This window comes from Nyctibius grandis, chromosome 15 (genome assembly GCF_013368605.1).
Source record: "Nyctibius grandis isolate bNycGra1 chromosome 15, bNycGra1.pri, whole genome shotgun sequence".
In the NCBI taxonomy this organism is placed as follows: Eukaryota; Metazoa; Chordata; class Aves; order Nyctibiiformes; family Nyctibiidae; genus Nyctibius; species Nyctibius grandis.
Genome location: NC_090672.1, coordinates 9,549,919 through 9,575,521, shown reverse-complemented (window position 1 = coordinate 9,575,521; position 25,603 = coordinate 9,549,919). Strand labels below are relative to the sequence as shown.

Below are 25,603 nucleotides of genomic sequence, written 5' to 3'. Positions count from 1 at the left end.
ACAGTGCCAAAAACTCTGGTAAAGTACAAAGCCCTGCTTTTATTCAGGACACATGCCAATCTAGAACTAGTCTTGGATAATCTGCAGCTTGCAATGGAAACCACCCATTTCCACTGGCAGACCGATTTCCCTGGGTTCCTTTCCTATCTGTACTACCGTTGCTGCCCCAGATAATCAATAGTCAAGTCATGTAGCATTTCCCCATCTCCAGTTTCAGGGCTTGTGTGGGGCACATTACCCTTTTTGTGGTTTTTATTCAGCCTCACTCAGGAGGTTTGGAAAAACGTGGATTTCTGCCCATTAAGTATTGGCATCTTTGAGGCTGGTCTGTGGCTATTTTTAAACACATACAACACTGTGACAGGCAATGCATTCAGCTCTCCAGCTCTGATCCTCCAAGACACAGAACACTAAATCAGAAGTTAGCTCAAGCTTTTTAAAAGCCTCTGTCAGCTCCAGTTTTATAACCCACTTTACTTACAAATGCAGCCTTTCCAATCAATTTCGCTTTCAAGTTTCTCATTTATTTCCTTCCCTCACTCCACACTTCTACAAAATGCTAATGTGGGTAAAGACTACTTCTCCCAAAACACATAGCTCAGCACCAAGTTCATCTGTCACAGATGTTCACATCCTCTGAACCAACCTGGTAGCACTTTCCCAAACAGAATCAAATGGAAAAAAAGCAAATACCAACATCCTGATTTGTGGTTTACTCTGAGGATTCAAGAAAAATTAGAGGCAGGAGAGACCAAACAAATTATCCTGGTCATTGCAGGTATTCCCTGCTCAAGGTTTTGTCTGGACTCCTACTAAATGTGCCAGGCTTAGACCTTCCAGCATTTCCATTAGAAAAGGTAAACCACATGCAGATTTCAAGGTTAATTGCAAGAACGCTGCTTGCAGGACAAGACTAACATTGTGGTTCAAATAACATCGTGTCAAAACACAGCAAGTTTGAAACTTCAAACCCCCCAACACCTGTTCCATTTTTCATTGGTGCTGGGAAGGATTCCACAACTCAAATGAATCCAGATTTAATTTTCTGAAGGAATTTTAAAAAAAATATCTTCATAGCATTTCCCACTCACGTCTGTATTTTAGATACATACATAATTAAATGGCCACTTAAGCTGACATCGTGCTTCTCAAGTTTCAACTGTACATAACTGGAAACAGCTGAGGAATCATGGTTAAGGATGGAAACTTCTATGCTAAGTTCCACTTTAATTGGCATAATGCTTATTTGCCAGACTAGTTCACTTGGAAGAAAGTTCTCTCTTCTGCTGCTACGTGTAGCCAGTATCTAATGGACTCAGATCAATGTACAAGCTGAATACGCTCCAAAAGCAGCTCTTGCATCCCCGTTACTAACTTTCAGGATACTCACCTGGCCTTCTGATGGCTTTTTCCCCCCACCCAGGGGATGCACGTGGCTCTTGGAACATCAAAAATCACCAGTTTTTCCAAAATAGGAAGGAAAACAACATGAAGGCAGTGTGAGGCACATTTGTCAGGAGTGGTATTCAGCTCCTGGAAATTCTCCCTGGAGTGAGCACTTTGCACCTCAATAAGAGCTTTAATACATTGAGAGGGAAGAGATGGATAAAGACACAATGATATGATCGCTCTCATCTATCTCTTGAGAAAATCTCCTCCTTACTCATAATAGCATAATATTAGATCAACTACTGAAGTAAGACATTTTCAAACCTTTTGTAATTAAATATTTATTATTATACCTCTGAATGAAAGCCAGGAAGAGAGCTCAGGAATCCTATACTTTCAGCCAACACAGTGAATCAAGGACCAAGGGAGCACTTAAAGGGATGCCCCATTGGAAGCTGAAGGACATCCCAGAGGACTCCAGGACAAAGGACACCCCAGAGCTGGGAGTCCTCTTGATGTTTGGCAGAGGATCTGCCCTGGTTCAAAAGTGCAGCTAACTGGAAGCACACAGGGGAAGAAATGGAGCTATAAAACCTGCAGCTTTGCTTGCAACAAACTGTTCCAGATTAGCAACAGTAAGAACAAAATGACAAACACAGGACAAGACCACTAGAACTGAGGTCTTGGGCTATTCTGCAACAGCCTTTTAAGCTTAAAACACTCACTAGGAAGTGAACAAGGATTTAGCAGGAAAAGGAGATATTCATTTGGGTAAACTTTCGTCTTGCCTGGGGATTCCCCTTAGAACTGGAGATTTAGGCTTTATTGCTTATCTTCCCAGTGACTCAGGTAACAAAAAATTATATACAGTTCCTGCAAAGCCTTGTTCACCTAAGTCTTCTGTGCAGGCTGTCAGCTGGTTCAGTAAAGGACATGCAAAGACACTGGAAGTGGAATTTATAGCTACCTTATGACTGTGCTATGAAGTACTTTTAAGTACCATTAAAAAAAAACCAAGCAAACCATGGTTTAAAGGACTCCTCTCACCTCCCCACACACAAGAATACAGTATGAAACTTCTTAAAAGCTCACCTCCACAAAGATAATAAAGCCCTCCTGGTGCTGTCACATACACACTCACAAATTCAATGCCAAAAGTCAATGTTTTCTCCTTTTAAAAAAAGCTATCTCCAGAGCACAGGAAGTTCAACCTCAACATGAGGAAGAACTTCTTTACCGTAAGGGTTACAGAGCACTGGAACAAGCTCCCCAGAGAGGTTGTGGAGTCTCCTTCTCTGGAGACTTTCAAGACCTGTCTGGATGCGTTCCTGTGTAACCTGCCCTAGATCGGTCCTGCTCTGGCAGGGGGGTTGGATTCGATGATCTCCAGAGGTTCCTTCCAACCCCTAACATTCTATGATTCTATGATCTCTTTCCCTACCTGCAGCTCTTCTTTCACTGTTTCCCCTCATTTCAGTTCAAGCCAGGTTGGAGGAAGTATCCCAAGTAAAAGTGTTACCATTGCAAGCATTGAAACAGCAAAGGCAAGAGTTAACTCATATTTCAAAGCAGAAAGGATGGCCATGAAAAGCCTATGGGCACAGGCAGTGTCCCCACAAGGGACAGAACCAAGCCTTGCTTTTATCACTGAAGTGACTAACAAGAACAAATGGTTTCCAGCCATGCATTACTGAAAAATGTCTCAAGAAAAATATAAACAGCTAGTTTTGAAGCCTTGGAAAACAATGGACAAGCAGGCTGGAGTTAGAGCAAGAGGGAATAGGGAGCTAAGGACACAGCAGGAGGGGTTCAGCATCTTGCAGAACTGGTCCTTCTGACATGGCTGGCTATTGCCTCCTAAATCCTGTGCCCACCTGGAGATACATCCCACCTCTGCCCTGTTAAGATAAAACAACATGTTGAGAGTTTGGAGAAAAGTCCATTCACAGACCCAAACAAGCCTCTAGATAGTCACTTTATCTACTTCAACTCCCATATTTTATCTTGTTTTTATGATTCCAGCAATATTCTGACATAACTGCCCTTTGAACATCCAGCTCGACAGCATATAGCACAAGACAGCCTTCCACCAACAGCTAATCATGTTCCAGCCTCTTCTGTGAAGTAAGAAACTATTGCAAAGATACCTTCCTCTCACCTTCTCTGATGGCCAATAGACCTCTGTACCTGTCACTCATGAGAAGGAAGAGCAGAGGCTGCAGATTTCTTAGCCTGCACCTGCAGTTCTATTTCTCTACTTGCAGAGGCAGTACTTGCAGTCTGGCAGCACACTGAGCAAGCCAGAGAGGAAATCACAAAAACTAAAGGAAATCTTTCTCTGGAGGGTAAAGTGTGCTGGCACCAGCAAAGTTTGGATTAGGGTGACCTGATTATTGTTACACAGTGCTTGAAAATTGCACGTTGTTCACTGAAAATGAGGTAGAACTAGCCTGTCCCTAGAAGCCAGCAGGGCGAAGGAAAGCAAGACAGGTGTTAATTCTTGATCTGGAAAACAAAGGATGTGTGTTTAATTAGCTAATTTATTTTGCTTACTACTGAGATGCTACATCAGCTTCAAGTTACTATAAAGCTACAGCTAAACATTTCTATTGGAAGCAGCAGTGTTTTGTTTTTCCCAAGTCACATGAACTCTGTCTCACAGCTTACTAATTCCTCTCAAACATGCTGAAATACCATTGCCTTCAGGGAACAGCATTTGTCCTCAGCTCTTCTAGACCCAACACAGCTCCTCAAGCAAGTGCTCATCAGAGAGCTGGTTCCCCAGCACCTGGCTCTTCTTCCACTGGAGAACTGCCATTGACTTTGCCAAAACTGTGAACCCCAAAAGAGATGCAACTCTCATCTCCTTCCGTCTGTTGAAGAAACAGACCCATGAGGCACAGACAGGCTTCCACGTGTTTCACAGTGAATCTTTTGCAGAGCCAGGAATAAAACTTAGGTCCACCTGACTTCCAGTACTGCCCTTTGAACATGAAATCTGTAGCAGGGACAGACCTTCAGCGTGCACTAGGAGCACCTCCCAGGGTAATGCCAGTGTTGGAATGGAGGACAGCCACATTCCCTTCCCTGTGCCAGCAGGTCCAATCTGGACCACACTGAATGCGTTGAGGTCAACTTTTACAACACACTCATTTCAGCAGTGATCTGTAAAGTTGCACTGGCAGAGAAATCTCTTGGGCTGCAGAAAGGGTTTTGTCTCAGTATAAGCTGTGATTTACTTTTCTAGCAAAAGCTGCTTTATTAAACAGGAGGTTCTGTAAAACTTTTCCTTGTCCAGAGCAAGGCTAGGAGTTACCTACCTGATTTTCACAACAAGAGAATATAAGATACCACCACAGCCTGAACTGGCTCCATATTGCCCCTCCATCAAGCAAAGTAAGGTCTCAGAAGCTTCACTGCACCCCCTTGCCTCCACTCACATGTCTGAAGAGGAACACATCAAGAGGGTGAGGAGGTGGTAAAGCTACCTGTCCAAAGCAACAATCCACTTTCCCCAGCAGAGAAGAGAAGGAAGGTTTAGCCAGAGAATAAGAGACTGAGTCTCTCCAGGGCCTCACTGCTCTGCTCTTCAGCTCTGTTACAGTTCACAGGACATTACGCGAAGCAGTCCAGGACTGCCAGCAGCAACTGCTGTTCAGCAAGGGTCTCAGCAAATAACATCTCACCTATAATTACCTCCTGGCTTGTCTCCTCTCTAAAAGTAGCAAAGTTAAACAGCTTTGTTCATTATCTCCTCCTGTGGCCTATGCTGTTCATAGCCAGAATTTTCACTGTGCATTTTCAGCGTTTCTCTTCACAATGCAGAAAAGCAACCAGACAACAGAAACGCACAAGACATCTCCACTTGTACAGGAAGCACTTGTGTTATTCTGCACTGTCTCAGACACAGGATAAGAAATCCCATCTGAAACTGCTTTCTGCCATTCTTGCAAGCCCCAGTGTAGAAGCAGAAGCGGATATGATTGCAGCATTGTGTTTTACAACTACATTTGATGAATCTCATATGTACAGAGGAGAAATAATTCCCAGTGAGTTGCCTATCTGATTTTTTTTCAGCCCTTTCTGTTTGCAGATCACACCAGGAGGCTTCAGCTTCCCTGAATTTATTCATTACTCAAATTATTTACTGAGTGATTTCTAGGGTCTATTCTCATCCTGCAAAATCTTCAATTTTAAAAATTCAAGCTGCTTTGCTGAGTTGAGAACAGGTATATGTTTTGTGTGAGTATATCTGGGTCTCCTTATTAAGGTGAGAAGTTCTAGAATTAGATTTTTGGTGCATCTAGAAGTTCACACACACTTTGGACATCAGCTTTGCTCAATAGCAGTCCTTTATTTGGGGATCACAGTGTCTGAGAGAGCAGGCAGAGTTCTTGGTGCTCGTGATGGTGCTGGAGCATATGGGTGTGAGCACTTTTTACTGCCCTCTCCGGGACATGCAGTACCCTGGAGGAAACAAAGCATTAACACTATTGCTCTGTGAGGTTTATGGCCTGTAGTGCCTTCTGGAAATAATAATTTCATAGAATTATAGCTGCTTCTGTGGTCACTAATAGCATCTCTCAGCATCAGACTCTCAAGCACGCTGCAGAATAAGCAGCATCACATTCTGTCGCACTTCCAGGGAACCCAGCAAAGATCAAGGGTTCTACAAGGCTGAAAAAAGAAAAGACCCTCTCTGCTCAATTTTAATCATTAGCAAAGCTGAGAGAAAAAACAGAGAGTATATCATATCCCAGGAACTGACCATTGGAGACAGAGTTCTCTCGACACCCAGTGGTTAAACCCTTCTTTCTGCTGGGTTCCGTGAGACAGTGCATATTTGTACTGGTTTTGGCTGGGATAGAGTTAATTTATTTCATAGTAGCTTGAGCAGGCAGCTCATCAGCTCCTTCCATCTCCACGCTTGGAAAGAAACCAAAAGAGCTGCTTGTGAGACACACACGCACAGAGGAGTCTCCTTCCTTCCACACCTCTGCTTTGAGAACTGCACTGTAATGCATCTTTGATATCCAGCCCCACTCCTCCCCTCAAGGCCTCGCCAGTGGCCAGAGCTTTACTAATGCAATTTTACCTCTTGCTCAAAGTTGCAGTACCTTGAACACATTTGGGAGGCCATGAGATTCTCTGATCACATCAGAGTACTTATTAATACTGATGGAGAAAAGGAAAACCACACACACAGAGCCATGCTTGTAAAACCTCTGTGGATCTAGTCAAAGGTCAGTCTTTCCCTTCCCCACATCCAGCACCATCATTTTTGGGAGCAGAGCTACTGAAAGAGACAAATTAACCTGAGCAAAAGTGGAGATGGCTGATGATCATCAAGCACAAGCATGCACTTAAACACCACCACACACAGTTTCCAGGATTGACAGCTATAAAGTGAAGGAAATCACTAATTTCACAGCTTCTGTGTCAACTGTGCTGTTTCTTTCCATCAGGAATTTCAAAAGGCAGGTTTGGGAGCAGGAAACTAAGGAAAAGAGAAGGACCCCTAAAAAGTTTGGATGTTGGAAATCAATAGCAACTAGGGGAGGAGTGAGAAAAGAGATGCCATTTGTAAGTCATTTAATGTTCTGGCATTTGCATTGCCTATTGATTAGAAAGTGCAAAAAATGCAGATGAGGATAGAGGGACTGATGACAGAAAAATCAATGGCTTCTTTACAGGGCTCATTCAATAGTAGTGAAGGAAATCTGCCATTTTGCAGAAATCACATCAGGTGGGTGTGAGCTGGCACAATCTCCCATTCCCTGAAGCAGGAGGATGTCCAAGCCATTCACCTCCCACCTACCTCTCATTAGCTTGTGCTGCTCTGGAGCTCAGAGGAGTGAGGAGAGAGGAAAAAGCCCAGTTCTATTCCTGAGCCTGTTGCCAACACGTTGGCTGGCCTTAGGCCATCATTTCTGTAAAAGAAATTAGATGATACCTCTTCCTGCTACCTAAGTGTTGTGCACCTCAGTCAGTGAATGCTTGCATGGTACTTTGAATATACCAAACTGTAGAACAAGCAGCTGTTACTATAAATACACTGCTGATCACAGCGTACCATTGACCACACTGTTTATTAAGCTGGAGCTGAGGAAAACCTCACACTCACTGTGATCTATTTAATAATTGCTACATTTATTTTACTGTGTACCTGAATATATGTAAGGGCCTAACAAGACAGCCCGATTAGATACAGCAGATCTATGTCATTGCACCACAGTTATCTCACCTTCACACTGACCACGGCCTAACGGAGGTTGTGATCTGGATCTTTGACAGTTGTACCCTGTTATCATATTTTTCTGATTAATGTGAAGACATGACATACAGAAGACACTTTCTTTCTAAACCAAGAACACATGCATGAGTGACCATGACAAATGGAGGGATCAAATCCCCATGTTGACTGCAGCAACACAGAGATGCAAATTATTACACTCTGCATCAAGAACACATCCAGCTTTCCAGCGAAACCTTAGAGATGTCACTGACTTTCACTGCTCATTGACTTTGTCACCCAGGTTTCTCTTACTGCTGCACTAAATCTGCTGGAACTCAGGTGGGGAATGACAGAGCAAGAACAGGGCAAAGCCCCTGGAATGGCCATTGTTCAAGATACCTATCTTGCAAACTGTTTCTAGGCCATCCTGGGCGTCTAACAACATATTTCTACATCTGTGTTGACTCGCCAAACTGCCTTGACAAGAAACAGAGAGATCCCTTCACTAACTGACTCATTAGTAGAGATACAGAGGCATCCAGATCATGACTCATGCAGCCTGAGACATCTCACCTGGGATAAAATGAACATGACCTAGAAACACTTTATCCCTGTTGCTGTTGATGCCTACAGCAGTGCAATATGACTCCACCCAGCAAGTCAACACAACGTTATCTATGAATTTTTGTCTGGAAGTGGTGAAATCTCTAGATAAACCAGGAGACATCCAGACTGACAGACCTCTGCTTGCAAACAAATGGCTCCTTACAACACCTACCAACTGATACTGAGAGCAAAAGCCTCTAAACTAGTAGCAGCCATTGCTTCATGCTCCTCTTACAACAGCTCCCACAGTTTTTTCCCATGCAAACTTGTTTCCCTGGAAAAATCAGCAGCAACGTGACTCTTGGCTTGAGAGTTCAGTCACCACTGAATGCTTCAGCAAGCCCATGCAGAATGTGATGCAGGGACATAGCAAACAGTGGTGTTGATAGAGGGAGGGAGGGAGGGAGAGAGACTGTCCCTCAATAGTCAATGTTTTAAGCAGAGCCAAGGACTGACAGGCCCTGCCAGCCAGAGCACTCACCAGGTTGACGAAGTCCTGGTAGCAGATCCTCCCCTCGGAGTTGCTGTCTGCCAGGGCCAGCAGGACCTCCAGCTTATGGGGGTCCAGCTCTGAGCCGTGTCTCTGGAGAAGGGAGCGAAACTTCTCAGTGCTGATGTAGCCGGTGTTGTCCGGATCAAACTGGGATAGGAGGGGAAAGTGCCAGAATTAACCATTCCATGTTACACACAACTCTGCCCTCCTATGCATTCATCACCCACTGCAGACTCACGGGGACCCCAGGGGCTGCTCTAGGCTTTGGTGATACATTGCCCTGCAATCACCCCGTTCCCAGCTTCCTTTCACTGCCCAGGGACTGCAAAGCACCCTGCTGCAGAGAGAGGTGAACCCAGGCATCATCATCCACACCATCATCCCTTTCCACCCAAGCTGCAGCTAAGTCAGCTCCCCTCACCTTCCTTCCCTCTGAGTCATCATTTCTTTTGGCTATTTTTTATATCCCTCTCTATCTGGACTATTAAGCAAACCAGAGATGCAATCTGTGAGATAAAAGGTACTGAAAACAGTTTTACTCCTGTATTTCCTAACACAGTTGCAACACAGGAATATGCTATCCCTCCTCAGGCCCTTTTTGTGCTCAGTGTTTCTGACAGTCACCTTTCCAGATGCCTTCAAAACGGTAAGTGCTTTCCCTGCTGAAGACCTCTCTATTTTAAGATGGATTGGAAAGAAAGTCTGGACTGGGAGCAAAGCAGATGAACATTATGTCAAGCTAAAAGTGACAAGGCAGCCACATGCCATTTTCAGAACATAAACCAGAGTCATTAGAAGGAAAGTCCCAGGTGATATTTGGAGTGAATCCCACTCTGACCAAACACATCACTGTTTTCCCTCAGACTAAGTGGTTAATCTCCTAAAAATGCCACTGACCAAAAAGAGACAGCTTTGCATGGCTGTTCAAACTTAACGACTGCTTCCAGCGGCCTCTAGCCCATGCCAAGCTCCCCAGGGCACTGTGCGAGGGGCTGCCAGCTCACAGGCGGGCACACTCCCAGCCCCGACAAAGCCAGCGCTGGCAGCACGCTGAGCACGTTTCTTTTATGCTTTGAAAACCAGTGGACGCAAGCTGCCAGCCCAGCCCGCACTAGCTGTGGTGCGGTCTGATCTCTGCCAGCTCTCTGTTGCTGGGAGATTTGCCTTTGATTTCCCAAACTTGGCTGTGAGGACCCTCGTGCTCACTGGCCTCCTTTTGTAGATAATGATATCAAGCTTGTTGGCTGGATTCAATGGCTGTCAGGGGGCAGGGTGGTCAGGAGGGAGTCTTTTCATGGGAACATTTGGGACATAAAAGGCCTTGGCAGAGCCAAAAAGGTCCTGACAATCCTCGCTCTTTCCTAACAGAGAACAAAAGCTGAACAGGCGCCCAGCCTTCGATCAGACGTGGCTGAGTAAAAGCTGCCTTGGCAAGGGAGGAGGTGAAAAGGAGGATGTGGCAGAGGATGCAGCTTGCCAGCAGCAGGGCTGGCACTACTCTGCAGTGAGCAGAGCAGCTATAAAACAGACCGGCCTCAGGCACAGGCAGCTTGTTTAGAGGACGCAGTGCCCACGTGCAAGAATCTGGCTCCGTCTCCTTCTGACCTGAGCATCTTTGTCCTGCTGCTCCTGGGGACTCTGCTATCACTGGCTGCTTTGTTGAGGAGGAGCTGTCAAACCTGAGATCACAGCCCCTTGCTGGAGCAGGGCTGGTCTGCTATTTTGTCAAAGCAGCAGCCCCTCTGTGAGGAAGCAGCTGGGGCAAGTGGATTACACAGAACAAGACAAGCCAAGCGACCTGTGGACAGTCAGAGCTGAGCACTCTCCCCCACCCCCTGTCAAGGGTTGTTCTGTCCTTGCGAGGTGGCCTGGATGTACCTTCCTGACAGCTGGCACTCAGAGCCAAAGGTGGATTTCATCAGCTGTTTACTGTTAAACAAGGGCTTAATATTAATCCCTGGAGAAGTTTAGCTCCCCTACTCCAGTCAGCCCACTCTGATGCTTTGAGTTAACAGATCAAATTCTAAAATCAACCCCAAAACCAGGGCTTCTCCACTCGGGTTCAGCTCTGATACTTTTTGTCTCTTGCTGGGACTCCCAAGCCAGCCTAAGTGTGCAGTACCCAATCCCAGAGGCACAGGTACCCAGGAAATAAAGTATTATTAGCATAATACCTGAGATGACCTTTCTCAAGGGGAATTTGCAGAAGCCGAGAGATGAGTCATTCAGTGAATGGATCTAACACCTGCAGTCCCACAGATACTGCTGTGTTCATCCTTGTTTCCTGAAAACATTTGACCTAACCAACATCTTACTTAACTGCACCACTTTAACTATATCTTGACATTTAAGATGTCAGAACCTATCTCGTCTAGGACAAACCCATTTGCTCCTTGAAGGTTTAAATGCCTCCCTACTTTGAGGGTCAGGGTCGGTGACTGAAGCGTGGGACTCTCCCCATGCTGTGTGCTCCTTGTTTGACTTTGTAGGAAAGATCAACGGCCACAGCCACGGGGAACGTGGCTATTCCTGCAAAGGGCAGAAGAGATACAGAGCTGAAGCACACCGGCTCCCGAAGCACAAAAGAGCTGCTCAGATCACAAACCACTTTTCCCAGATTTTGTTCGGCTTTAAGGCATTCTAAAAAGAAACATTTTGTAAGCAAGAACAAAAATTACACAACCACATCAGAGTTTCAAGCTAGCCCACAAGGACACACTAGTGACTCCAGACTCACTATCGCTAGAGCAGATACGATCCTGTCACTCAGGACGGTACTGTCCATGCCGGTTACTGGCTGCTGGCTTTCCAAACAGACACCTGAAGCCTGTGTGGTGGCTACGAATGAGCTTCTGCTCCAAGGATGCTTCTTTCTCACACCAATAAGCACCAGCATTCCTCCTTCAGCTCACTGTCCTGCTGCTCATCCCACCAAAATCAAAGCAGCGGCAGAAGGCAGCTAGTATTTTCAGTCCTGTAAACATTCTAGGGAGCCTGTTCTCTTTCATGTTACTACGTATAATTTTTTTTGTCACTGACTTAATGATACTAATAAGAAAGAGGTTTTAATTAAAATCGTGGATCTGAACAGCATGAAAGAGTAAGACGTGAACAATAAACAACTGGCATCTGAACTAAAAAGGCTTGCCTCAGAGCAGGACTAGATCACTGCTTCCACAACCTGGAGCAGAATGTTTTATTGTAAACCCCAGCTGTAAGGGAGTTCTCTTATTTATATTTTAAAATTTTTTTTCAGCATATTAAAAAAACTCATCTGTCACCACAGCACTCAAAATATACACCAACACTTCAAACTGCTGCAAGCTGTTTCTGGTATCACAGCTAGCCACAAAAATCAAGGGGTTGCTCTGGTCCTGCAGAACATGCGTCCCCACGCATGGTAAAAACAATGTGTGACAGCACACTCAAAACACTTGGGTCCATCAATTGTAAAAGAGGCAACTGACCTTTGCTAGACGCTTCATGTATTTATCCATGATGACCTCATTAGGGGCCAGTTGTCCCACAAGCCCAGCCGAGCACCTTTGTCTCACCAAGAGGACAGACGATGACTGGCAGCACGGCTGCGCTGAGCCCCAGGTCCAGCCCCACGGGGAGTGCGCTCCCCAGGCAAAGCCTCCCAGCAGCTAAGTCAGCACAGTGGCTGTCAGCGTAGTTACTTCTGCCTCTGCCCATCTACTTGGGCAGACGAGCCCAACAAGCAGTGCAGGGATGAGGAAGGCCGTTTACCCCCCCTCATCCCCTCAAACAATAGGAAACTAACGGTAATTTCATGCAAGGTTTCCTCCGCATTTCAATGACAATCACCCTTAACTCCCTTGATCCTCAACCAGGCTCTTAAGCAAAAATGTAAATATGTTAATGACCGTAGCAGCCATCTGACCCAGGATCTTAATTCCCTGGCCCAAAACAAGCTATTTTTTTCCTATTCCTTCCTTATTTTAGAGCAGATGCTCCATAAACTAAAGGCCCCAACAGCAAAACTACACGACAAAAGTCAGGGGAGGGGGCCCCATAAACTCTGATGGAAATATGAAATATGGTTGAGAAAAGAAAATGAAATCTCAAATTGTTCCTCCTCTTTAATTAAAGACACATCAGCCACGGCTGAGTGAGCAAGTAGGGTGGAAGCTGGTGCTGCAGACAGACAATGGGTATCTTGGGAAAACGCAGACATTTCACGTAGCGCGGCCAGCTGCTCCACTCCCCCATGGCAAACAGCCCTCTGGGGCATCAGAGCAGCTGGAGAGTCAACAGCTGCAGTGGGCACAACATGAGGAGCCTTGGCTGGCTTTAGGACTGCAGATCTGTCACAGGAACAGAGAATTTGCTACCACCCATGGTTTCCCCATTGATGGGCTTTTTCTTGGCACGAAGAGAAGGTATCACCCAAGCCATAAGCTTTCTTCACAATGGGCAAGGCTCCAAGCAATTTCACCTCATTTGGATGTTGGCTTTGAGTTCTATCAGTCCCTTCAAACCTGAATCGCTCTATGGTCTGGGGGTATCTTCACTTCTGGGAGAGACTGGCCTGGCAGTCAGGCCTCCTGGCACTGACCCCAGCTCTGCTCCAGACTAGCAGGCAGATTCTAGAAATAAATTGCCCTGAGCTTTAGCTTCCCCTCCTGTTATATGGAAATGACAACTCTTGCCTTATTTCCCACCAGAAAGGAGCTACCAATAGTAGGCCTGCTTCTTGTTCACATGTAGGCCCTTTCCCATGACTGGCACTGGAAATAGAGAGTCAATCACATGCAAAATCTATTCATCTCCAGGGGTTTCAGAAACCACTCTGAGCTTTATTGGATTTTAATTCAAACCGTTAGATGGCATAGTCTCTGTGATCTAGTGACACTAACAAGCTTTGGAAACAACCAGACCATCTCCAGCCTCAAGGGTCATGCTGTAGTTAAGAGTCTCCAAGTCAATACATGGAATTGACAGACTCCAGGTTGAAGCTGTGAAAAGACATTTAAGACAGGCATTGAAACTCTCCTGACGACAGTCACACATCTTACCAGAGCCCATTCTCTACCTTTCCACAGTCTCTGCGGTCATGCTGTGAGTTGGTGAGATGGGGTTGTTTGGTTTGTTTTTAAAAAAACAACCAAACAAAACAACAATGTGGCAACAGTATACGTAGCATGTGCTGCTTTGATGAAGATTAAAGGAATGACAAGGCAGAAGATGAAAGTCTGCCTTATAATCCAAATGAGAGGGCAAAAAGCAGGAGCTGTTTTACCAGGAGTTTCATCACTGCCTGGTGGTGATCTTCCAAGCAGACTAATGATCCTGCTCTCTCTTCCAATAGTGGTAGGTGCGTATGAGAGGAGAAACCCTGATCCAGAAGAGAGGAGGGTCAGTCAAAGGTAAGTGCATACCCCTCTACCTCAAAATCCAGCTTCTCACCATTAAAAGTCACCTAATCCAAGTTGCCTGAACATGTGTGGTAAAACCTTAGTGCTGGCTCCAGTGACATACACTCTCTTTTCCGGTAAATAATGAATTTACCCACCAGCCCAGACAACATAAAGCGATTAAGGACTGTCCAGCAGTACTTTTAGCGCATGTTAGATTGCTTTGACCTGAGGTGAACCCGAGGGCTGGAAACATCACCCAGCTCTCAAAAGCTAGACTGCATTTAAGCACAGAGCACAAACCCTCACTAGCTCACCAAGCAGGGACCCCAGACAGACCCGCTCCCTGGGAAGCTGCAGTGAGAGAGCACAGAGCTACCCAAGCTCAGCATTCACCGAGGCGGGGAGGCCTTCACAGAGCAGATGGCCTGTCACCTGGATTCCAGTAAGTGTCTCTCTGCATGCAGCACATGGCAAAGTGGAGATGGAGGGAGCTGGTATAAGATTCCCTTTTCCATGAAGAGCAGAGTAGCCTGAAGGACTAGGTCCATCAGCTAGCTGGTCAGTCTGTAGAGGCATTTCTGCTCTAATTTATTTCTCCTACTGTCTTAGGCGCAAAGGCAAGGAAGGGACCTACATTACTACCATCTGTTGTTACCTTCTGCAAAAGCACTTCATCTAAACAGATACTGGAAGCACAGATTCAACAGCAATGGGAGAATAAAAAGATTCAGGACTGCCCCACTGCTCAGTTGTTAGGCAGACAGAAAAGAGGGCTTGGGGACCAGGTCTGACTTTTGGTATTGGCAAGATTTCTGGAGTGACCCCAGGTGCCTCTTGTAGTGCCTTGACTTCCCCATCTACAAGGCACAAGCGACACACCTGTGCCTGCGTGACCCAGCACAGTTGGGGCTGTGGAGCGCTTACAGACCATGACTGGATGATGGCTGCAATGGCAAAGGGCAATTAGCCAGCCACAAGGCCAAGTAGCACAGGGAGAACTTCAACAGAGCTGGCCTTCTGCCAAGGCTTCATGTACAGAAACATATCAAACTTTCCAAAGCCAATGACAGCTGGGCACCACACCCAACTCCTTCAGACCCCCGGTCCAAGCCACCATAGGCCAAGCAAATCCTGCATTTGGAGACTAGAGGAATTTCTGACCCACAGCTTGCTGTGCGAAGCCTATCATGCTCAGCCGGGTACCCAAATCCATGTTTCTGTCTCCATACATGTTTTTAATGCAACTCTCTCCCCCATCCTTCCTCTGCCCGTGGGTTTCTTGCCACAGACCCTTACTAAGACACCAAGAGAGGACAGAGCCGAGATGTACTCACAGGATCTGTCGAGCTAGCTTTCAGTTCTCTGCTGTCTCGATGACCCACCACTCTGAGCGATCCCACTGCCTCTCTCCAGACCAGCCTCCTGGCACAACACTCACAGGAATCAGCCTCCAGTCTCAGCTGGGGAATTACACACAGTGTTCAAACCACCCGGAACTAAATTATTCAAAATATGCCACTGTGCTGGCTTTGAAACCAAAGCCACTCCCCAGAAAGAATCCAGGGTAAATAGAAGCTCCATTATCAACACCACTGACAAGGAAGGAGATGCAGCACTGAAAGTGAGGGAGATAATTACATGATTAACAAGACAGCACGGATGGCAGGCAATGCCCTCCATTATGCCACAAGGCTTAATGCAGAGAGACGTGTTTATAGATTGAGCCTTCTCCAGTCTGCTTCTTCCTGTTTTATTATTTATGTAAGTGCATTAAGACTAATGGATAGCAGCTGAGGCACTCTAAAGTGGTGGGGTTTTTTTAGGTGGAAATATAATTTTTAATCTTGATCCAGCACTGGGCACCTTGCACATTTTGCTGGGTAGACGTCCTCAGCTGCAGGAACAGCCTGGCAGGTTATGGCCCAGACTGGCGAGTCATGTACCTTACACCGCCAGCCCAGCTCTGGTGCTGTCTGTCTGCACGTTTCTGAGACTGTGGACAAGATGAAGACTACAAGAGATCACCTAGTGACTGCCATGACCAAACCCACCCTAACAGTTAAAACCTTTTCTTAAATCCTTAGGTAAGAGGTTTAACACTCTTTCCAGATCTGCTTGTCAGCACTGGCCCAGACACTGTTATATGCACAAATGCCCAGTCTCTTGCTCTCCCTTTTTTTAGGGAGCTCTAGTTTTTAGGGCTCCACAATCTTCTGAGACAATGAGTTCTGCAGTCCAATTAAAATAAACCCCAATTTTCATCTGGATGGTGTAAGGCGTTAAATATCAAAAGCTGAAAACAGCAATATCTGTCTTACCATGACACACGATACTCTCATTTACCACCACATAATTATTGTTTATGTATTTTTAGTCATGTCTTATTGGAGAATCTCAAAACCCTGTATCAATATTAATTACACTCTCATCGTGAAGGGACATAATGCGTAAGCCACTTCATTCAGAGCTGAAATGCAATACACTCTGGGTGGGATGCTGCATTTATTTGGACCACATAACTCAACAGAAGGCACAGCATGCATGGTCAACCTCACAGCCTGGAGACAGACAGGCTGTAATCACTATTGCTATGAGGAAAATAAAAGAAAATAAAAGCCAACACACAATAGACAGAATAGCTGTTCAGCTGGGGCTGTATTTCAGGCCAAGTACCTGAAGTCAGATCCCTCCTTACTTCCAGGTTAACTAAACGTACACAAGCATTTCTGCAAAATTCACTGCTGTTGACAATGCCTCCTGTCACAGCAGCGTCTCTGCTGGTACAGATGAGGAAGAAGAGCCTTCTCATTCATAACAGGGGTTTGGTCTGATATTATCTGGAAAAAGTAGCATAGGTGGTACCAGTGCAAAAAAGTCAGGAGTAGTTGAAATGTCTCTGTTCTGTATATGGATAAAAGCCCAATGAATTATCTCTGTCATATGATGATGATATACCTTCTGTCCCAGCAGTAACTCTGGAGACACAGCAGCTGCTAAAGTTACATAGTTTTGAGTCAGCAGGTCAAGGTAACTTTAATCCAAAAGATTTTAAAAATCCAGTAGAAACACTGATTTTCTGCAAGTCTGGGAACACTGGGGGAACATCAAGATCTGCTTTTTACCTTTCTTCCAGCTTTGAATCAGCAATGCATCCCTTTCAACCACGGCTCCAAAACTCCTGTCCAAACATGGTGACAGGCATCCACACCGCTCCCAAAAGAGCAGGGCTGTGGCAAGAATTTAATGGGACAAAGCAGGTCTGTCAGCCTAATAGCAACCCGCAGCAAATGAACAGATGACTGATGTTGTATAATGCATAACTGAAGGAGGACTGGTCTAATATCAGTCAGAATAGGCTACAGAAAATAGATTATATTCAGCTGATATTACTGGATGAGAATACAAGCTTGGTGCAGATCATATGACAAGATTTCTGGTATAACTGACATCTGCAGGGCATCTGACATCACCAGACAGCCCTGTGTTTGAGGACTTACTGTGACACAAACTCAGGTTGTCACACATTCAACATGCTAAAGTCAACATGCTATTTGACAGGTCTCAAAAATAAAACTTAAGCTAGACAGCTACCATCACATGGAGATGCCACTAATGAGGTCCCATGAGAATTCGTTCTTGCCGCTACAGAACTATCATTAGTGACTTAGGAGAAAGCATAAGATAAGTCTGCATCACACTCACAGATGACCTAAAGCAGCAAGATACTAAGCAGGAGCTGGGTCTTTTGGTAAAGCTGGGTGATTGCAAACAATACATACGACAGTAAAAACAACTAGAAAGCCATATGGCCAGGAGCCAAGAATGCCAGCCAGCTTACAGGATGGGGAAGGCCATCTTCAGAAGCAGCCACGCTGGGGGAAAAAAACCCTTGTTTGTTACACTGAGTGCTCTCAAGGTAACACTGCCTTCAAAAAAGGAAACGTGACCTGCAGGTTTGTAAATGAGGTGACATTACCTCTGCGTTTTGCACCTTATTGTTGTTGTTGTTACCCGTATGGTCCAACAGGCTCCACTGACAGGCTCAACGCATTAGCTTATGAAAGAGAAGGTTAAGCAATGACTTGATCACTGTCCAGAAGAACCACAAAGGGAACAGAAATTTGCAGTAGAGGATTTTCCACTATGACAAAGGTATAATCACATCTAGGGGCTAGAGGTCAAATCTGGGAGGCTTTAGATTAGAATAAGTTGATTATTTTTACTATTAACAAGTAGAAATGCCTCACTAACTTCACCAGAAGTTTTACAATTGAATTGCAAGTTTTCCTAGGAGATGAGGTATGGCATTGGTCAAGCAGAAGACCACTCAGAAAAATCTTCCAGCCTTCATTATGAGAGGCTAGGTGATCCTAACAGTTCCCTTTTGACCTCACTGCAAGTTAATAGGGCTCAGAAAAACTTAAGCCAAACAGACGCATTTAAAGCCCCAACTAACAACTGCCATAACACATGTATAACAAGAATGACCTACCTATACTGGAACTCAAACCACACTTCTGGTTAGAACAACAACCACAGGGCAAAACTCCTACTAAACAGACTGGGAAACATACTTAACTTGTACTGAGTTTACATCTGGCTTTGCTCAGTCACAGGGACTAGAAGCTACCAAAGAAATTCCTCTGCTTTCCAAGCTAAGCTGGAGCAGAAGATAATGCCAGCCTTGTGAAGAGAAGGCAGAGGTATCGCATGATTCCCTGCAATGCCTTGTAGGCACCTGGCGTTACACTGCAACGACATAACCATCTCAAAAGTACTCCAGACAGCCTGGTTTCAAACAGAGCCTGGAGCTGGGAGTATTAATTATTACTCTAACCTCTAGCATTTAAACACTTGAGAGCAAGCAATCCTGGCTTGCATCTTTTCAAGGTGATCACAGGGGTTACAGCTGCAGTAAGGAGCCAGACTGCTGGAAGCTGTGGTGGTTCACATTGTTTCTTAAGAGATATATCCAAATCAGACCTGGATGACACCCAGACTGCAGGTTCCCTGCATGGAGGACTGCAAGGGTAAGGTCTGCAGTGTTTGCACTTTCCCAGTGTCTGCTATGTCAAATATACTTTGGTTTAAAGGTAGAAGAGATTGGTCCAAATGCCAAAGCTGCACAACCACAAAGCAGCTGCATTTTCGGCTTCTTATAGGTCCTTACTGGATACAAGGGGCAAATGCAAGGCAAGGCACAGTGTTTCTAGTGTTATCTTTGCCACAGTTTTCAAACAGACACAAAATGCATCTGAAAGTTTTAAAGCAAATCATGACTTAATAAAGACTCCACAACAGGAATGTAACTAACTTCACAGGAAGAAGTGCTGTCCACGCAGGTTCCCAGCCCAAGCCTCGCAGCTCGGGCAGAGCAGCTCTCTCTGCAGGTGACAAAATGCAGGGCTGGCCTGGGGCTAGCTGTGCCCTGCAAGGTGTAATGTCCCTGTGTGCCCAGATGTGGTGAACAAGGAATCCCTTTTACACACTCACCAGCCTGACAACAAACCGTACCACGGCATGGCTTGCAATCCTTCTTTTAGACAGTTACCAGGGGAAAGGCTCCTTCCCACAGCAATAACAAGTCCTCCCAGAGCCTGGGCCTGCCTGAGCCATATCAGGGGCTCCTCGCTGCCTCAGGAGACAGCAGCGGATACCCCCTTCCCAGCCTCCCACACAACAGAGCGCTCGTCCTGTCAGTGAAACCCACACTCACTCACAGAGCCCCTCTCCTTGCCTGCCTCCACCTCATTTCTGCCTCCTTCACTGAACTAATCAGATTTCTCATGGGTACAGGGCTCACACATGCTTTAAAGAGCACCTGCTTCCTCTGACAAGCCTGTGTGCTCTTCCCAAGCTCTAAGATTCCTCTTTTACTTGAACAGACTGGCTTGAATGCAGTTTAACCATTCAAAGCTGAAGCTCCCCATGGGCACCCGCAAGCAAGCAGACCTCCCACTTAGTTTTCCTGCCACACTGCAGCAAAGAGACTTGCTCCTTCAATAGGATGGGGTGATGTCTGCATGCCGCCGGCATGGGTGTGAGCCGTAGGGGACCAGGTGCACAGCAGGCTGGGGGGTCTGGCAGGGGCCTGTGGTCCATATTTGCCATGTCTGCATCACAAGCACGGGAGCGCGGCTGCATTGAGACTTAGAAACAACAAGCCCTGGCTACTGCAACTCACAAGCTCTATTTCCTGGGTAACACTTAAAACACACGTTCAAGTGCAGAGATGGCTTTCCAAAACAGACACGACCCCAATGCAGATGATTAGAAGAAGGAAGGAGAGAAAGCACAGGCATCAACCATAATTAGAGAGCCAGCATGATTAAGAGAACACACATTACACTCCTCAGGAATGAGGAAATCAAAACAACCTCCCAAAGAATCACCTGAGAGCTGCAACCACTGCAAACAAAGGGGAAACAAGCCAGGAGGGAGAGACAGAGACCAGACTGAAAAGGTTAGGAAATGGCAATAGTCTTCCTGTTCATGCATCATGCTGCATCTCTGGGAAGCGGAAAGAGAGTGGGGGGGAAAAAACCTTCTCACCTGCACAGTAACTAGAGAGACAAATCCACCCAAAACAATCCCACCAGGCTTCCACTGGGGATTAATTAGCCCAGCAAGTGGGGCCAACTTCTAGCAGAGCATCCTCACAGAGCACACTGCAGACTGCTGTGCTTCGGATGGTCACGGAGAAGGGAGTGCAAAGACACAAAAGGAGGACTGCGGAAGGGGCAGGAGGAGAGGGCAGCCCAGACTGGCTGAGAGGAAGCCCAGATGAATGGAGAAAGGCAAGCAGGGAGGTGAATGAGCAAGAGGTGATGAATGGTAGGGAGGGCATGAAAGTTTTACACAGGGCAGAGAGCAAAGACAGACCTGAATAGGGAAGACTGAAAGATGCCGCTTGAATGGAAGGCGAAAGAGGGAGGAGAAAGGAGGCAGAGAGAGAGCTGAGCAGCACAAAGTGAAACAGTGCAGGCAGAATAGCTTCCCACATGGACTTGACAAGGCCTTAGAGAGAGAGACAAGTAACACAGCATGAACTTTAATCCAGGAGCAGAAAAGCTGCCTGGAGCAGACAGCGTTACCATCGTCTGTCCCTGTATAATGCCTCCACCATCGGGCACCTTTTTGCTCCCAGTCAACAAATTCTCATGAACCCAGAGCAAATCGAACAGCAGCCACCAAAGGCCAGATGGCCCCCATCAAAGGGAGTTGTAGCAAAACTGAGCCAGTGACATGGAAACAGCTGATGGGATAAAGCACCAAGATAATTACAAGCAGCAGCCCAAGAGATGCAAGTGTAACACTACCCTAAAGGTGGGGCAAGACGCAGTTTATATGTATGACATAGAAACCTTGTTTTATCACCAGTGTTATTTGCAGGGCTTTCCTTCCAGTTCTAAAGCCAGGATAAATTTTTTCAAAACAAAACTTTTCCAAGCAAAACCTTGGAGATTTCAGTCATGCCAAGACTTTCCTGTGAATTTGCCTTAGCTTTGAACATTGACTGTTTAGAAGAAGTTCCCTCAGATCCTAAAAGACCGAAACACTGGACATTACCATTTTCAAAATGTTGCATTAGAAAATTGCTATTTATGGTTACGTTCAGAGTGCCCAGATGGTTTGACTCAAGTCCAATTAAATATTTTGCTTGAAAAGAAACAAAAAGCATTTTTCCCAGTCTTTTGGGGAACTGCAAACAAAACTCTACATATCATTATCACTCACCTCCACTTTTTTCACAGCTGGGGAAAATAAAGCATTTAGGAAGGACACATCTTATTACTTGAGCCTCACTGGCAGAGCTGAAAACTGGGTACACTCCCATCCCTTTTGGGTGTGCATGTTTAGATAGGCCAAGGTATCCGTTATTCTCCCAGGTCTATCAGTCGCCACCTACACGATCCTGTGCCAAATCTAATTTTCCCAACTGCAAAGCAAAAGATACAGTGACTCACTCTAAAAGGGAGAGCATAAGGCCTTAAATCATAGGCCTTTACATCATGGTCAGAAAATCTTTCATATTTATCAGGAACAACCATTTAAAAGCTAATTCAGTGTCTGGAGCTCATGTTTTGCTCATAAACAGACTCTGCTGTCACACAAGCTGAAATGAGAGGTCATAGAAACCCAGCAGAAGGTAGGACACTGCCCTCAAAAACAAACACAATGGAAAGGAAAACAAATTTATATCTAGGACTTGACCCTACTTTGCCTTTTCAACACATCAGGGAAGTCAAACATACAAACAGGCTTTTAAAGTGTTGCTAGAGGAACCATGAGGGGCCCATCTGTGCCTCAACTTGAGACTCTGGTTCTGCCCCCTTCTTTTTTGATGTTTCTTGCACTAAGCAAACATAACAATATCAATGCAGTTCATTTCAGGCAAAAAATGTGAGCGTCCTGGAGTCAGAGCACAAGCAGCAACTCATCTGAGAAAAGACTTGAGGATTTCTCCCCTCTGCCCCAAAGAAATAGCAAGGAATTCCTGAGAAATCTGGGCTCTATCATCAGTCCCTCTCAGAGAGGTCCAAAAATATATAACAGAGACTTGGGATCTGGCCGTTAGCAATCAGGTCTCTATCACAGAGTGCATTTTGAAATGATAATTTGTTGGCTCAGTAGACAGAGTTCCACTTTATGAACTGGGAACTCAAGGCAGAGAGGCGAAGTAATTCACCCAAGGATGCAAGAGGTTTAAAATACTGCTAGTTGAGATGAGCTGCCTGTGCTCCAGCCGCCTCCATGAAGCACTCCTACATTGCCACCTAATAACTGACCAGTTAAAATTAGAAATTGTCAAATACTAGAGGGAGGATTTTTAAGGAGGGGTTAAGACAGAGCAAAGGTCAAAGCACTCCCAGGAATTGCACTAAGCTTGGCGAGATCCACAAGCAACAAGAAAAGATGTCCAAGTGGAAGAGTCTCTCCTGGAAGCAGCAGGGATATGAAGAGATCGGTGTGCATTTGCGCAGGCGTACACACACAGAGCAGTGGCAGAGGGGCAGTAAGGGTCCCCAGGAAGGCTGCTCTGCCAAAGCTGACAAGCTTGAACATTGCAACTTCACAGGCCAGTTGAGCCTATGAAGAACCATTACTGCAAACAGGCAAGCGTCTTGCTTTTCCATCTGCCAGCCCGGGCACAGCCCGATCATGTTACATATGGCACTGGGGGGAAGGGAAAGAGAATATGAATAATTCTCAGTTCAGTGAAAGGAGTGTGAGCTGTGCAGCTGCTGCAGTGCGAGCAAGCTCTATCAGCACTAGCTATTGCTTTGGGTCAAGAGATCATACCATTTCAGCCTGCTTCCTGACTTGTGCTTCATCCCAGCTGCTTTCCTCTCCCTTTAGTGCCTGCCTGCAGGAACAGCTAGTCCTCTGGAAGAAATCCAAACACAAGGAAGAGAGGTTACATGTGCCTGAGGGAAGTGACAACACAAGGCAGGTCACTGCTTAGTCTAAAAGCATTCAAGCAGGGTCAACACCTACTCAAAACAAATACATAAATACACACAGAAACACTATACAGGAGAAGGATTTACTCAGATGGGACAGCCAGGAGCTCAGGCGTGCTTGGGGCTCCCAGAAATGTAGATTCACGGAAACTAGCAGCTATTATAACTGAATCAGGCAGACTTGTCATCATCCTTCGAGGAAGGGCTGCTGTAGCACCCAGGCTGTTAGGGACCAAAGCTGTCATCCCCTCCCCATCCCACATCCAGCCTGGGAACTCTAGTCCTTTTCTGCTCCTCAGATCCAAGTGTCCCATAACAGACAGCCAAGGCAAAGCCACTACCACAGACTGGTCAATCTTCTTATGCAAATGAACTCAGAGTAATTGGGACAGTTACAATGAGTCCCTGACAATGTTTGCTTTTGTGCACACCAGTGTTAAATATAGACTGAGCTGCCTTCTAAGGATGGGGGCGAGGGGAGAGCTGTGCTGAGGGGCAGCAGCTCAGCTTCTCAGGGGGATGATAAGGAAGGAAGCACTGTTTAAAGGCAAGGATACTCTCAGAAGGGTGGAGCTGATGGGCCAGGAAGGAGGCAGATGCTACAAATAAAAGTCACTGGCTGGGAATCTTGAAAATATTCAGGGAAGCGTAGTCACTGTGGCAGGTTCATGGAGCTGTCCCCCGCATTACAGCCTTCATTCCACAGACAGAAACCTTCCACAGCTTTCATTTCAGCTAAGGATCTCAGCCCACAGGATTCAGACACCCAAGAAGAGCTCCCACCAGAACCAGGAGTGGCCATAGCACAAACACCCCACTCAGAGCAATTGCTGACAGCCTCCAGGGTGCAAGCGCACAGTGGCTGGCTCTGGCTCAGTCACTCCTGCACTGACGGCTTTGCCTCTTGGTTATCTCAGCACGCTTCAGCCCCATGAATCTCATATATATGCTCTACTTTTGTTGTAGCCCTCCAGGGCCCATGCAGCAGCCATGGAAGAAACCTAAACAAAAAGCAATCGCCCCCTGCAATCCTGTCATGCAAACAAGACTCTTCCCACCCATCGCCACATGGACTGAATGGAAAGGGACTGAACACCCCCTGCCCACCCCTGCCTGGTGGTCTTTTTGTCTCGTGACCTTCCCCACACAAACACAACCCCACAACAATCAGACAGGCAACATAATGCACCAGTGCCGGCTTTCCCAGCCCTTCAAGGCAAGCTGGGGAGGGAAGGGGGGAGAGCTGGGGAGAGCTGAAAGGATTTGGGGATGAAGAATGGATAGGATGGGCAAGGAAATACCAAGCAGTGTTTTAATTTCTACATGCATAGTCCCACAAGCCAGGATAAAAATAATTTTAATGAAAGAAACAAAATAAATGTTATCTCAAGTGGCTTCAAGGGACATGGGAATATCAGCCAGTGGGATTTTCATACGAAAAAAAAAAAGTAAATCCATCAATGCTTCTAAACCCTGTGAACATTTTTTCACATTCCCTCCAAGAAGCCCACAAAACTGAGCCCTTTGGTGCAAACTCTGCTGGTTTTTCTTGGCTATCTTTGAGATTTATGTGTGAGATGGATTAGATATAAAGGTTTTCCTTTAGACTGGGAGAAGACTTTTGCACCAGCTGTATCAGTAGACAGCATCAGCACGCATGGAAACCCTCCCTGGTGTGGTAGCTTCAAAGCACAGAAAGTTTCTGCCAGTCTGTCCTAACTATGGAAAAAGAGAGTCATCATCACCTGTGCTACTGGCAGCAAGGAGTAGATGTGCCTCCAGGCCCCGGACTGTCCTTGCAAGGTAACAGATCCCCTTTGGTTACTGCAGGAAACACATCACCTTTGGGAAAGAGCAACAAGGGTCTCCAAGGACTTGTTAGGAGCAGATCAGGAGACCAACAAGGTAAGGGGAAACTCCTACCTTCTGAAATGCCAGTGGATTCTCCCCTGCTCCCTGTGCACGTACAGAAAAAAATACAGATTCCACAGGAAAGCAAACTAAATAAAGCAAAAAGAAATATCATCTCTCAGGG

The 25,603-nt window shown here is 45.9% G+C and overlaps 1 protein-coding gene across 2 annotated transcripts in view; it reads right to left on the bottom strand.

Annotated features, from left to right (window-relative positions):
- The window catches only part of RHBDL3 (rhomboid like 3), a 64,228-nt gene that overhangs the window by 17,516 nt on the left and 21,109 nt on the right, over positions 1–25,603 (bottom strand). Inside the window, exons 3-4 of one of the 2 annotated variants that reach the window (XM_068413430.1) lie at positions 23,408–23,491; positions 8,712–8,870 (exon numbers count right to left, since the gene is read on the bottom strand). In XM_068413430.1, coding sequence (XP_068269531.1) covers positions 8,712–8,870; positions 23,408–23,491 — 243 coding nt within the window. The remainder of the gene's footprint in view (positions 1–8,711; positions 8,871–23,407; positions 23,492–25,603) is intronic. The other variant, XM_068413432.1, reaches the window with a different exon arrangement.